Below are 15418 nucleotides of genomic sequence, written 5' to 3'. Positions count from 1 at the left end.
AGTAGATTCTTCAGGATCTTTTCTGTGAGAATGTTCAGGTAGTTTACACATTCACCACATGGTCAGCCAGTTGCCTGCTGCCATTAAAGATGTCCCTTCGTTACATAAAGTTATTCTGGAGTTTAAGCTGAAGATATCGCAGCATCAGTTTCATTATAGCACTTGTCATGGAGAGTTAGACACTCATCAGGCTCTCAATGTAATACTTAGAGCAAAACTCTTTAGAAACTTAAGGCTCTGCTCCATTAAAAGCAACTTATCCTTTGGGGAGTATTTTAATAATTCAAGAAGAGAAAAACTAGGTAGATCTATTTCTCCTTTTATCTATTTGTGATAGCTGGTCAAGCAACAAGAAATTAAGCTCTGTGCAAAGTATAAAGTTGATCAATTATTCATAGACCCTGTCTTATCAAAGCAGTCTGATCGGTTCTGCGTATTGAATTTTACTGTCACAGTAACATTGCTAGAGGCAAGTTTTGTAAGACAGCCCAGCTTTTCTAGATCTATTCACATAATTCTTTGTCCATTCTATTTTTACTTTAGAAAAATGTTGAAAAGTGTGCCTTTTGTTAAAATCTTGCCATCACTCTGACTTACTGCTGACCGTCAAATCTATTGTCTTGTTGCCTGCAAGCGCAAGAGCAGTTTCATGTCAATAGTTAGGTTGGAAATGACATATCAATTGTATAGTGTTAGTCAGATCTCATCTAGACTATTACCTTCCACTTTCTGTACTAAATGTTCTGTACTAAAGGTTTTAGTACCCTGGAGCAACCTTGTAATGATGTCGCACAACTGCTCCTCACTTGGTATAAATAGCACAGTGTGGGTGAAGTTAAAAGAAGGGAAAAATGCAGAGCTAGGCAGAAGCTTGAAATATAGCCACATGAATGTTAGAGACATGTGCAAAGAAACCTGTGGAGGAGACGAGCTAGCATTAGGTAGTAGAGTTCATGGAGCAGATTTTCAATATTGTAACAATATAATTATAGGCTGGTATATGTCTAAATACCATGTTTTAATATGTAATTACAATATTATAAAGACTTATAAGCCTGAATACAAACCGTGTCTTGCTTTTCCTTGATCGGAAAATAATCAAGAAGTCTAATGGAATATACCCAGAGGGCTGGAGTATAAGGTTGCAGAAGTCATGCTGCAGCTATACAAAACCCTGGTTAGACCACATTTGAAGTACTGTGATCAGATCTGGGAACCGCATCTTAGGAATAATGTTTTAGTCCTAGATGAAATTCAAAGCAGGTTTGCAAGAATGATGTCTGGACAACATTAGTTAAGCTATAAGGAGAGATTATACAAATTAAATTTGTCTTCTTCTAGGATTTAAAAGTCAAGAGGTATTCTGAGCAAAATCTTCAAGGTTTTAACAGGAAACGACAGGGGGTAGATAAACCATTCCCACTTGGTCAGAAATTCTAGAACTAGAAGCATAGTCCGAGAATTAGGACCAGATCTTTTGGGAGAGGATTTAGGAAGCACTTCTGTACACAAAGGGTGGTGGCAGATGTTTGGAGCTGTTTTCCAGAAATAGCAGTTGACACTTGTTAGTTGTTGTTAGTTTAAAATCTGAAATAGAAGTATTTGTGAGAACCAAAGATATTGAGGGATATGGGCCAAGGGCAGGGATATGGACTTAGACCACAGATGGGCCACGATTTTATTAAATGGGGGGACATGCTGAAGGGGCTGAATGGCCTACTCCTGTTCCTCTGTTCATGTGTTACTATGTTCCAGTCAATATCTGCCTTGACTCCAAGCTCATGAATGTGCGAATAAAATCCACACAACAAAAGGCCAAATCTTGGTGGGGGTTAAGGTGCACCTTATTGATATTGGAGTGGGTGCAGTGTAAAATGAGCAGAATGGTTTTGGATGCCAAGGTAATTGAAATTTTCAAGACTGGGACCAGCGGATTATTCAGCAGGTCTGGCACCAGACCCGAAATGTTAACTCTGATTTTTCTTCACAGATGCTGCCAGACCTGCTCAGCTTTTCCAGCAACTTCCGTTTTTGTTCCTGACTTAGAGCATCCATAATCCTTTCAGTTTTTACCAGCAGGTTATTGATGGGTGAGGGATTAGTTCAGAGGATTTGGACCATAGTCAAGAAAACGCAGCTAGGTACAGATCAGCCGTGATCTAACAGAATGGCAGAACATATAATGGGGGCTGAATGGCCTACTACATCTCCTACATTACTAAAACTTGTATGGTATATTGTTGGACAACTTACTGTTTCCTTTCAATCAAAAGGTGAATGTGGTGGGGGTGGGGGGGTGGTGCGGTGTGGTGTAATAAGGTGGAACACTGCAAAACATTAAAACTTAGTACCTGGTAAGTGTATTTTGTTGAAATGAATAAACCATTGTTAAAATTTTATATTACAGGATGTGAATGACAATGAACCAGTTTTTAACCAGAGCACCATTTTTGTTGCTGTAACTGAAGATCAGCTAGGTAAGAAGTATATTTTTGAAATGGATAAAAAATTAAACCCAAATGATCTAACTCAAATGTTAATAAATAATTCAGTACATGACGGAAACTTATTCCCAAATTAACCAATTTCCATCAAATTTATCTGCATGCTATAAAATGAAGAAAAATTTAGTCATTGTCAGGAAAATCGGTTTGTTTTTACACAGTGAGATCATAGCTACAATTATTTGCAGAAATAACAAACAGGGAATGCCAAAAATGTGTTTCCACGTAAGGATCTGGAATTTCCTTCGCATTTGCAGATAGAGACTTTGTTATCTGGGCATGCACCAGTTTCACAGACAAAATATCATTGATTTTCCAGCATGAGAGTTGCCTATTAAATGCAGTAAATCACAACCCCTCATCCCCGCATTCCCTTGATCTTTTATGTTGACAATCCCTCCATGCAATTTAGTTGCCACACACAAAATTGGCCACATATCCCTTTACTTTGAAATACGAGTCTCTGTATACACTTGTTTGAGTGAAGTTGTGTCTTTTGTTCCAAAAAATTGGACCAGTCAGAAACCCCATGTCCCACCCTGATTGGGTTTAAAATTACCCACTTACCTTTTGATGTCTTCTGTGCTGGAGATTCCTGGACAGGGACTTCCCGTCATGAACCTGTCTGGGAATCCTTGAATCCAGAAGCAGAGAAAATCATGGTTGGACGCACATTCTCTGCTGTTTTGTGCCCAACCATTGTCAGCTATTGTGAAAGGGTATACACATAAAGTAAATCAGAAAATGGGTGGTATGGGAGATGGAGAGTGGATGCGTATTTATAATGTCAGCTGTGTGAGGCTTTATAAAACAACAAAAGAACAAAAGAGAAGTACAGCACAGGAACAGGTCCTTCGGCCCTCCAACCTTATGCCAATCATCATGCACTAATTAATCTAAAAAAACAAACCTTCTGCTCTTATTCAGTCCATATTCCTCTATTCCCTCTATTTTCATGCAACTATCCATGATCATGTCAGGTGGATGAGGGAGGTTATGTGCCTTGTGGAAGGATGAAAGAATCAGAGTGCCATTTGAGTGAGGGGATGAGGAGCTGGGTGCTAAGGGTGCAGTGTGTCATGGTGCCAGTAAACAGATGAGCGCTTAGGGTGGGTCAGAAGTCAGAATGTGCAAGTGACTGGGTTGGGTTCAGTGGGGTTGGGGAAGGAGAGGGGAGACACAGGGATGACAAATTCGGATGGAGGTGAACACACAAATGAAAATATCAAAAAGGACCAGAATTACACTATTTGTCCCACTGAATCAGCTCTACAATTGAATATGATCATGGCTGATGTGTTTGTGTTTTGAGTCCCACATTCCCATCGAACCCCTGAGCATTCTTGATTCCCTTGCCCAGGAAAAATACAATGACACTGTCTCCAGTGCCTTCAGGCAGAGAGTTCCAAACACACACAATTACTCCAAGAGAATACAGATACTCTTCATAGAATCTCTACAATGTGGAAGCAGGCCATTGAGCCCATTGAGTCCTCACTGATCCTCTGAACAGCATCCCACCCCTTGTCTTCTCTCTGTAACCCTGCATTTCCCATGGCTAACCCACACAGCCTGCACATTCCTGGAGCACTATGGGTAATTTAGCATTGCCAATTCACCTAACCCACACATCTTTGGACTGTGGGAGGAAATGAGAGCAGCCGGAGGAAACCCATGCAAACAAGTGGAGAATGTGTAAACTCCACACAGACAGCCAGGTGAGGTTGTAATCAAACTCATGTCCCTTGTGCTTGTGAGGTAGCAGTACTAACCATTGAGTCACCAGGCTGCCCAAAGCTCTGGCCTGAAGGGGCTGACCCCAAATTTTCAAACAGGCCCCCTGGTTCTGAAGCCACTCCACGAAAGGAAACATCCTTCCCATGTGCCACAGATCAAGAAGATTCAGCATCTTACACGCTTCAATCTTCTAACCTCCAGAAGAAACAAGACCAGCCTGTCTTACCTCTCCTCATAAAAGAACCCATCCATTCTCAGATATCCATTTCATAAAGCTCCTCAGAGCTACCTCCAATGCATTTACATCCTTTCTGTGTCAGGACAGGTGGGGTGGGGGTGAGGTTTGGGGATGGCTGAAGTGGGGTCCGCGAAGTGATGTCAATTCAGGCCAAGGCATGAGGAGTGGTTTGGGGCTGTTAGGTCCAGTAGAGTGTCCGGAGTCTTGGTGGGATGGAGAATATATTTGGTGGTGGGGGATTAGGGTGACTTACTGGTTCAATGTAATAGTTACCCAGGAATTCAAAGTTCAATCCTCCAACATTTCCTGAGTTATCATCACAACTTTAAGAGGCCATTTTGGATCATTTCCAAACAGACTCTGTGACATTATCCATTGGAATTTTCAATTTCCTGGGAAATTCTCTTGGAGTCAGGTGTGTCAGGATTTCCACATGATTCTGACTAACATGGTGGCCATTGAACATACCTTGGCCTGATCTTTGATTCAATTGCTCTTTGTCGGGGGACCTTGCTATGTACAAATTGAATGTTGCTACATTACAACACTTGGGTGGCACAGTGGCCCAGTGGTTAGCACAACTGCCTCACAGCGTCAGGGACCCGGGTTCAATTCTACCCTCGGATGACTGTCTCTGTGGACTTTGCACGTTCTCCCTGTGACTGCGTGGGTTTCCTCCCACAGTCCAAAGATGTGCAGGTTGGGTGGATTGGCCATGCTAAAAAGTGTTAAGGTGGATCCTACCTTTTTGTTTCTCCAGTAGACTGGTAGAGCCTCCACCAGGAAATGAGGATTACCTGTAAATTTCAGATTGGGATCTTGATATGATGCCTAAAGAAGAATGCTCCAGGAAAGTCGAGGTCATGAGTTTTGGATGTGAAAAAGGCAGGAAATTCTGTCGATTGTTGACTCCATAGTTTATCATTCATGGGGCTGGGAATGGGGAGGTAAGGGGAGGGTCTCTGGTCCAGTTGCAGGGAAGGAGTGAGTGTTGGTTCCTGGGGAGAGGGGTATGTCAGATCCCATTAGGAAAAAAGGAATATCAGCTTCTGGGGGTGGAGAGGGGTATGTCCAATTAGGGTCTGAGGACTGTAAGGGTTCTTGGGGAGAAGTTGTTGAAGGTGGGTATGGTATGCTAGGGGTGTCATCTTAATAGTTATCTGGGTTTCTAATCATCTAAATTTGCTGAGGAACTATTTACTCAACCACAGCAGAGCCCTCCAAATTATTTGATTTAAATGGATACTTTCAGGGGATTCCAGGGACTGTGGACCTGCCCAGCAGAATCTTCAATCTTCCATGCAGCTCTTTCGGGATCTGCCACATCAGAGATTCCAGCACCCCCAATGTAAACTGCAGTCCAACCCGAAATGTCTTATGATGCAACATTTTAAATTCTACATGAATATAAATTGAACAGAATTTTCATGTTTTGCCTTAAATGGAAGTTCGCTTTCATGGCTGCCCAATGGAAAACTTCAGTTTCTATGATATTTCGAAATAAATTAACTGAGTCTTTTTTTCTTCCAGATCAGTGCATTGTTTCCATATGGGCCTTGGATAATGATGTCACTGATCCAAACCGATTATTGATCTACAGAATTGAAGATGGGGCCAGGGGACAGTTTATTATCAGTTCAGAGAAGAGAGAGCTGCATCAACCTGCTGCATGTATCAGGGTAAATCCAGAGTCTAGACTTGATTACGATGGTGGGCCACGTAAGTATAGACTGACAGTGGCTGCAAGCGATTTTGGGTTCAATCCCAACACCGGCTACACGACAGTTGAAGTGGATATCTTGGACGTCAATGACGAAGCTCCTGTTCTGATTGGAAGTTCACTCTCTAATGTGTTTGCAAGAGAAAATGGAAGAATTAATGCAACAGTCACTGCCATTCAAGCTTTTGATCCAGATACTGATGCAGAACTGCACTTCTTTATTAGAGGAACTGAGTGCCTCAATGAGGATGATGAAAGGCTGAGTAGTTCACTCTGTAAAACCTGGTTTCAAGTGATGGAGCAATCAGGGGTTTTGCTTTACAGTGGTTCGGTCGACCGTGAAAGTGTCCAGGCTGTTCGACTCAGAGTACAAGTTGTGGACTACAACACTGTTTTCTCTTCAAATATGAGCGAGGAAGGTCAGTTCCACTTGCATAGTGGTTTAGAAACTTGTTTATGTGCTTCCTGCACAAGTAGAGATTGAAATCTGTGTGCGCTGCTCGGATTTTTAAAGCATTCAAGTATCAAGGTAGTATACACCTAATCTACACCATTATTGGTCCCTAAAGTAGTCTCGGTCTCTTAACTGTCTGTTAAAGGCTTTTTTTCCCCAAAATTTGACAGTAATGCGTTGCCCTTTCCAGAATCCTTCATTTTTCCCAATGAGCACAAATATGATTAATACCTCCAAATCTCAAAGACAATTGCCCCAAAAAACAGTCAAAGCTCACCAGCTCACTCCTTAGAATTAAACTAGTTCTCACTAGTATGACAAAATTCCCATGTCTGAAATCTTGCATAGATAACGTAAAAAAATCATAGTTGATATCTGTGAGTTATTTCATAAAGAGGTGACAGTCTCTTGTCTAATTTCATCGGTATTTCAGTTAAATACCAACTAAACTCTACAGAGCTTTTCTTAACATCTTCCACTGAACGTGTGAAGAGTTTTCCATTATTAATTATAACAGTTATCATTCTGTAGAGTGTATAGCTACTCCTATTAGGTGATCTGCTTTATTCAAATGTGACATTCGACTGTCTCGCACTATCTTCATATATTTACTGTAGCTCTTCGGCAATCACTTTGTGATGTTGATCAGCCAGCTTTGCTTGGATCAATCCCTCTTTCTGTTGCCCTCCACTTTTTAGTCTCTCAAAGAGGTCTCTGACTAAATTGTTAACTCTTGTTTTTCAGGGCATATCAAAATATTCATTGTTGATGAAAATGACAATCCACCTGAATTTACCAGGATGGAAAATAAAAGTGGTGAGTAGTGATGTGAATAGTTTTGGTCTCCGTGCCAAAAGAAAGACAGACTGGTATTGGAGGCAGTCCAGGGAAGATTCACTCAGTTAACCCCACATATGAAAGCATTTTCTTATGAGGAGAGGTTAAGTAATTTGGGCATATGTTCATTGGAGTTTAGAAAATGCAAGGAACCCTAATAGAAAGACATAAAATTTTAAGGGGGCTTAATAGGGAAGATGTGGAGAGGTTCTCACAGTGCCAGGCACCCGGGTTCAATTCCGGCCTTGGGCAGCAGTCTGTGTGGAATTTGCACATTCTCCCTGTGTCTGTGTGGGTTTTCACTGGGTGCCCCGGTTTCCTCCCACAGTCCAGAGACGTGCAGGTTAGGTAGTTTGGCCACGCTAATATGCCCATTGTGTCCAAGGATGTGTAGGTTCGGTGGATTAGCCATGGGGAATGCAGGGTTTCAGGGATAGTGTAAAAGGTTGAGTCTGGGTGGGATGCTCTTTGTAGAGCCAGTGTGGACCTTTGGGCCGAATAGCCTGTATCCACACTGTAGTTGTTCAAAGATAAATTGTTTCCCCTTTTGGGAGAATGACTGTCCATTTAAAGCAGAGGAGGAATTTTTTTCTCTCAAAGGGTAGTGAATCTGTCAAATTCTTCACTACAGAGGCCTGTCGAAGTTGGATTGTTAAGAATATTCAAAGCTGAGATAGACAGATTTCTGATCATTTTGGGAATCAAATGTTATTGGGAAAAGACAGGGAAGTGGAGTATCAGATTATTAGATTAGCCATGATCTTACTGAATGGTAATGTGGATGCAATAGGATGAATGGCCTTCATCTTATAAATTTATGGTGGTCTTATGATTATCAAGTATAAAAAAAGGGTGTAACAGCCATGATGTTGAGAATAGCATGTTTCCTATGGATGTATCCAGCAGAGTTGGTCATTCTGGCTCTTCATTGAGAATGAACAATGTGAACTGTTTCAGCAACAGAATATCAAATCTACTGTAGCAATCCCCTCTCACTCTATTTCAGTGCATCATAATTTAAAGTTTATTTATCGGCCATGAGGCATCTAAAATCATTTGAAGATAAAGGCTTAGTTTCAGCCCATCTGATACCTGAAGATCCTGGTTTCCAGAAGATGGTTATGACTGGATTCGACAGGCCAAAAACCATCTACTTTCTACTTATCTTGCTGCCAAGTCACTGGGCACAGGATTACAGAATGATGACGCTTCAGATTCTAAGTATCCCATTCTCCTTTGAAGGCTTCAGTTGAACCTTCTCCAACCAAATTCTCAGCCACTGCTTTGTAGATCTTAACAGCTGATTATGTTACCATTTCTTTTTTGCCAAGGACATCAAATTCTGTTCTGACGAAGAGTCACCAAACTCAAAACGTCACCTCTGCTTTCTCTCCACAAACGCTGCTAGACCTGCTAAGTTGCTCAAGCAATTTCTATTTTTTTTTCAGTTTCCAGCATCATGGCTCTTTGTCAATATTAAATCGGTGTTCCATTTCTATGTTGAAAGAAAATAAAGATTTAAATATCAATTACCATCTTTATTATGTTTTTAAAAAATCCCATTTGTTAAAGCCTGTTCAAAATTTTAAAATTGTGTGTTTAATACCTTTTATTCATACCTCACATCATAAACAGCTAATCTCTTTTAAAAACTCTTTAAGTTGTCAATCCAATTGTTGTGATAATTATAGCCTATAGAAAACAACCAGAAAATACAGGGAAATGTAGCAAACAGCTTTTGTAACTGTTAAAGCTTTTTTTTAACTTTCACTTACTTAGGCAGCTATTTTTAACTTCTAAAGGGCTGGCGATTCAAATAACTTCACATCATGACATTTCTACAGGATTTATCTGCCCTTCATGTGCATTTCTGTCAACTCCAAAAAAATTGTGACTTCAGCACGAGGTCTCTAGTGGAAATGTGGTCTGTTTGAACTCAGTACTGATTTGAAATGACCCTGCTGGGTTTGAGTTTCCCTCGGGTGTGAGGCACACCCTAACTCATTGTATCAGCCAGCAAAACGAGGATCTTTCAGAATTGGATGTTGGACTTCTGCAACTGAGATTCACCAGCCATTTATAAAGGCCCATGAAACCCCCAGGACTTTGTGAAAATCCAGCATTCCCTGCCTGGAAACCTTACACTTTCCATGATCTTCATGGTCCCGAGTAAATAGTGGAGACTCTCTCTGCACTTGTAAAGCAAGGGAGAGAAAAGTGAAATGTTCAAATAAGTTCAAGACTCCGGGGATCAATGAATAAGCAATGGAACATGCAGTTGATTGTACCTATCTTTAACACCTAAGGCTGAAGATTTGCCAGGGGTGTTTGCCATACCCCGGTGTTGCAAGGTAAGGCTACAGGTCAAATGTGGACTTAGCCCATGAAAATTCCTTGGTTTGAAAGTCCTTAGGTCACTTATACTTTCCAGAAGAACCCTGGCTTCTGCCAAGGATTCTCACTGTCGGAGGAAGGTCGGAGATGATCTGTGGCATTCTGCAGGCAGTTGCTTCAACCTCACTGTGTCACCGTAGCAACTTTGGACACAAGGGACGAACTGGCAACTTGTACCAAATTGTAGTTGGCAACATTTTATCATCACATTCACCATGTTCATTCATTTACGCATATAATATGCTACCTTGTCACATGTGGCACAAATAGTAGGTAACACATGTTCTTTCCCAGTCACTACTGATATTACTCCACAGCTGCCCACAAACGGTGGATGGAGGCTGGAGGTTCCTGGCACAGCTCCATAAAATTCCTGGCATTCCAGGAGTACTGAAAGCTGCACTGAATGGTTAAAATTCAGCCTTTCACAACTCTCCAGCCCCAGAATTTTAATAAAGCTGAAGCTTTCATGTTTGAGGGAGAAACAGGCCAGGAAACCATAGAATCGCAGAAAGAAGCCATTCAGCCCATCATTCAGAAAAAGATTTAGCCACTCATCCTAAGCCAACATTCAAGCACCTACTCCGTGACCTTGCAGGTTACAGCACTTCACATTCAGATCCAGGTACGCTTTAAATGAGTTGAGGATTCCAACCACCAAACCAGGTATCAGTTCCACATACCCACACATTGTTGGAAAAAGGAGGGAGTGAAAAAGAATGAGGGGGAAAGGGTGCAGGTATATTTTGTGTATGTCTCATTTCCTTGAGTGAATGCAATGTTTTTATTTGACTTAGCTTAATTGTCACATGAGTACAGTGAAAAGTTTACAAGCCACCACTTGCAGAGCCATTTTAGGTACAAAGATACCTGGGTACAGATTCCTGAGCACAAATTCTTGAAAAGAAATTAGAGAAGTAAAGAAATGAAATGTTCAGCATTACAGGCCTTCAAATGTACAAGATCATAGCCATAAATTAGGTCAATGAAAAAATAAAAGTTCAGAAGTATAAAGGGACTATATTTTGTGTGCATGATATCTCACTTTTGGGCCTTCTGCCTTTGCGTATGGTAATCTCGTGCTTTTTTTCCCCTATGAGAATGTCTACATTTTACGTACTCATGTTTGTGTGTTGTTGTTTATGGTGGCTGTCATTTTCTTTGCATTGGGAATGACAATTTTCTTGTGTGTGGGATTCCAAATGATTATCATGTGATACGTATATAAAGATTACACTTTCAGCCTTAGCCCATTTTGCTTAGTATCCAACTCTCATAGTCGGTAACAATTCCGTACTACCTCTGCAGTGAACTATGCAGACTTAAACTGAAATATTGACTCTGTCTCAGGAAAGTGACTTCCATGCACTATTTTCCCACTTTACATAGGTGTTGCCTGCCATTGACCAGAGACACACATCTCCAAAGGAGAGCAGGTCATACAAAATTACCACCGCTTACATTTACTTTCCTGCAACAAGGAGTCTTTATCCAATGGCAGACGTGTGTGTTGCTCCCCTGGGGAAATTTATATGCTTTTACTGAAGACTGTAGCCAGTAGCAGAAGAACAGTGCATCTTAAGTTGATTACACTGTTGTAATGGGTCTAGGACTCCTTAATGGCCTCTTTGGCATCTACCTGGCTCTTGTACATAAGAGACTAAGGTAATTGAAGGACTATTGGGATATTTGATACCTTTTTTTCAAATACTACTCAGCTTTTCAGAAAGTTTTTGATTAATCACAGCATTGTGTAATTGTACATTTATACCTTCTTAACTTTACATTCCTAACTTTCCTCAATTATATAGACAGTTAGTGCCATTATTTTCCATGTAAAGTATGTTAAACTTTAGGATGAAGCCATTAACCTAAAATTCCCAGACTTTGCAGTATGTTCTTTCTTGTCAACTATTCAGGCCAAATTGTTGAAATGAATCCTTGCACTTGGCACCATTCATGGACTTATAAACTTGTGTTGCCTCTCCTAGAGATCCTCAGCTCACTTTGTGCTCTGCCGTTTACTTTCTTACCTTCCAAACAGGGAATACATTTATACAGAGCCTTGGCTAGACCACACTTGGAGCTCTGTGAACAGTTTCACTCTTTATGTATTGTGAAAACAACCTTGAAGCCCAGGAGGAAGAGCAGAAAAACATTACAAATTTGTTACCAGAATTGAGAAGGTTCAGTTTGTTCCATGGAAAGTTGAACAGCCTGTCGCTCTTTACAGTGGAAAGGAAAAAGAAAAAGCAAAACTGATGCAAGTCTTAGAACCGTCCATGAAATCCAGTCTTTTGTTGTATGGTTTAATGTCAACTTCCATGAGTTTGGGTTTGGGACAGGCTGATTCAAGAGAAGATATTAACTAACTTAAGGCTTGAAATTCTTTGGAAGACTGTTTATTACATATGAAAACTAAACACGACAATAGATGGTATTCAATGATATACCAGGCTCTAATCTTCTTCCATTATTCAAAGATAGTTCCATGAACTCCACATGCTTCTGACCTTTTTTGAAGTCCATCCATATTGTGTTATATATGTCCAGTGAAGATCTACTCTGTGACATCATTGCGAGGTTGCTCCAGGGTCCTAAAGCACTTACACAATCCCATATTTCTGGCGTCCCCTTCACATCTCCCCATTCCATTCCTACTACGTCACAATGTAAATAAAATAATGCCTTTTTCAAAACAAATAGATCGCAGGAGGAAGCCATTCCAACCATTGTGTTTGAAAAAAGTTCAGAAACTTGTCCAGCTTTCTTGCTTTTTCTCCTTGACTCTGCACATTTTTCTTGAAAACTAAAACTTATCTTTAAAGGCATCAATGGTTTTGATGGAGTGATTGTGAAGGAAAAGGACCTAGTTGTAGATGAAATTAGACAAGGAGGCTTCGTGTTGTGAGGGTGGAGAGCATAGAGATGTTTTATGATGGTGAGGCATAATTAAAAGAAACGATTACCGGATCAGGTCAAATTAAAGAAATTCATTAACACAAAGTGTGAAATTTGTTTCAAAGCAAAGAGATTGAAATGGTGATGTATTTAAGCAGATATTTACTACATGTAAAGAGAAAACAATGGGGAAATACAGGGCCAGAGTGGTTAGACATAAAATGGAATGGTTGAGTTGATGTAGAGTATGAAGGTTGGAATAGACCAGTATTTTCACTGGCAAGTTTCTGTACTGGGTATTCTATCAATTTCTGTGTTAATCTTTAAATGCCGCCCCCCCCCCCCCCCCATTTTCCCACCTCAAAGGTCTCTTGTCAAATTTCCTATATTCTGAAGTACAATAACCACCCAGACTCACATTCAACTCCACTGTCCTGCCTGTGAAAACAACAATCACACTGTATCCATCATGACTCTCAAATTAAAATTTGTGTGCAGCCCATTTCATCCGTTTAGGCCTAGAACGTAAAGTGCAACCATTAAAATATTTTGCAGTTGATGGATTGCAGTCAGTGTCAATCCAGGGCCGATTAATGTGCTGTGAATGGTATTTACTCAGATCTTGGGAAATACTTACGGAATACATTTGACAAATGTGCAAATGGTGGGGAACAGATTTAATACACTAAGTAACCATAGGGGACCTTAAAAAACGCAATCATCTTATTGGAATTTAAATGCAGACCACCAACTTGGCAGTTCCGTTAATGAAATCTGATTTTAATTAAATTGTGATAGACTATTGGTGATATCTTTAAAAATATTATAGTAACTAATAGATCATTCAACTCCTGTCCTTCACCATTCAGTTGGATGATGGTTGATCTGTTCATAAACTCCATTTACCTCCACAGCTCTTACAGCTGTAATAAAGCTCTCTTGATTATAATCTTGAAGATCTCAACTGATCCAGGATCTGCAGCCTTTTTGGAAAAGAGGGTTCTCATTGTATGTGCACTAGCTTGTGCAAGTTACATAAACATAGGGTAGGATTTTTCAAGTAGCAGATTCTTTTCAGCCAATGAATCAATGGAATGATTCCCTGGCAACTTCAGAAGGTCCAAAGCTACTGAACATAGCAAAGTGCATTCATTAGTTGGAGATGCAGTTCTCACCCCTCACCTGGGCTGACCTCCATCCTGGGAGCTCTCAGGCCAATCAGATTGGCAGATAGCTCTGCAGACCCAGTGAAAGCAATCTGGCACTGGCCAGGACTGGGATTACAGCAATGCATAGATTCTAAAAGCCCCCGAGCTCGGGGTTGTGGGGGTGCGGTGCAGTATCTTGCAGGTGGTCGTGTTTCCAATGTATCTGCTGCCTTTGCCCTTCTAAATGAAAGTATTCGTGAGTTTGGAAGGTTCTGTCTAAGGATCTTTGGTGAATTTCTACAGTGCATCTTGTGGATAGTACACACTGCTGCTACTGAGCATCAGTAGTGGAGAAAGTGGACGTTTGTGGATGTGGTGTTAATCAAGTGGATTGCTTAGTCCTAGATGGTGTTGAGTTTCTTCAGTGTTGTTGGACTTATCCAGGCAAGTGGGGAGTACTGTGGGAAGTATTTCATCGTACTCCTGACTTGTGCTTTCTAGATAGTGGACAGACTTTGGGTGTCACTTCACTGCAAGATTCCTAGCACCTGACCTGCTCTCATAGCCACAGTATTTTTTTGACAAGCCCAATCCAGCCTAAGGGTAACCTAAAGGTAACTCCCAGGATGGCGATAGTGGAGGATTCAGTGATGGTAATGCCATTGATTGTCAAAGGGCAATTGTTAAATTCTCTCTAGTTGGAGATGTTGTTTTCCTTGTGTGGTGTGAATATTATTTGCTGTTTGCTCCATTCCAATGGTATCCATCATCTAAGCCTACTCCCACCTAATAAGGCATTCCTGCTGAAGTAATGCAGTCCTGAGTGGCTGTCTGCCAGGAAATAAGAACCCCTGGACCTTCACCAGGATGCTGTGTCCCTGGACAAGTACTGCCATTCTGGAACTACCTGCTCATTGATGGATAGAATCTGGATATGTTGGAGAAGGTCAATCTCTGACAGTGGCCTGGAGGTCCTAATGGAGGATATGGTGTGAAGGAGAAATGTCCTCTTCTCAAAAGACCAGCCGAGGATGAGGTTACTAAGGCCTTATTGGAAGTACAACAAGGCTGCCTACTGTACTGCTCACCCAGCTGAGACACTGACACCTCAGTGGCAGTGTTAATCTGGTGAGAATCTCACGTACATGCTGGTCCTGCCATAGAGAGCCAGGTCTAGTGCCCTTAGGGTCTGCTGGAGTGGTGCAAATACCTGCAGTCTATTACCCCATCACTCTGTTTTACCCCAGGACCAAAGGCAGAGCAACAGTTGGTGAGAGCTCCAAGTGCCCCTTCGTCACAAAGAGACAGGGGAGTGCCAGGATCCACCCAGCTGGAGGTGGAACCACTGTCAGGCGACTCAAGGTGGTCGGATCTTCTGCCTGCACCCTGCTTGCTTTTCTCTCTGATCCTTGGAAGTTGAAGTCAAAGAGACCCTCAGCACATCTAGGCCATCCAGACACAAATACCTGACCAAAAATACCTGGC

The 15418-nt window shown here is 41.3% G+C and overlaps 1 protein-coding gene across 2 annotated transcripts in view; it reads left to right on the top strand.

Annotated features, from left to right (window-relative positions):
• The window catches only part of LOC125451065 (cadherin-related family member 2-like), a 142178-nt gene that overhangs the window by 52961 nt on the left and 73799 nt on the right, over nucleotides 1-15418 (top strand). For both annotated transcript variants that reach the window (XM_048527772.2, XM_048527771.2), the window contains exons 18-20: nucleotides 2408-2477; nucleotides 6010-6618; nucleotides 7398-7469. In XM_048527772.2, coding sequence (XP_048383729.2) covers nucleotides 2408-2477; nucleotides 6010-6618; nucleotides 7398-7469 — 751 coding nt within the window. The remainder of the gene's footprint in view (nucleotides 1-2407; nucleotides 2478-6009; nucleotides 6619-7397; nucleotides 7470-15418) is intronic.

This window comes from Stegostoma tigrinum, chromosome 3 (genome assembly GCF_030684315.1).
Source record: "Stegostoma tigrinum isolate sSteTig4 chromosome 3, sSteTig4.hap1, whole genome shotgun sequence".
Lineage (NCBI taxonomy): Eukaryota > Metazoa > Chordata > Chondrichthyes > Orectolobiformes > Stegostomatidae > Stegostoma > Stegostoma tigrinum.
This window is presented reverse-complemented; position numbering and strand designations above follow the sequence as displayed.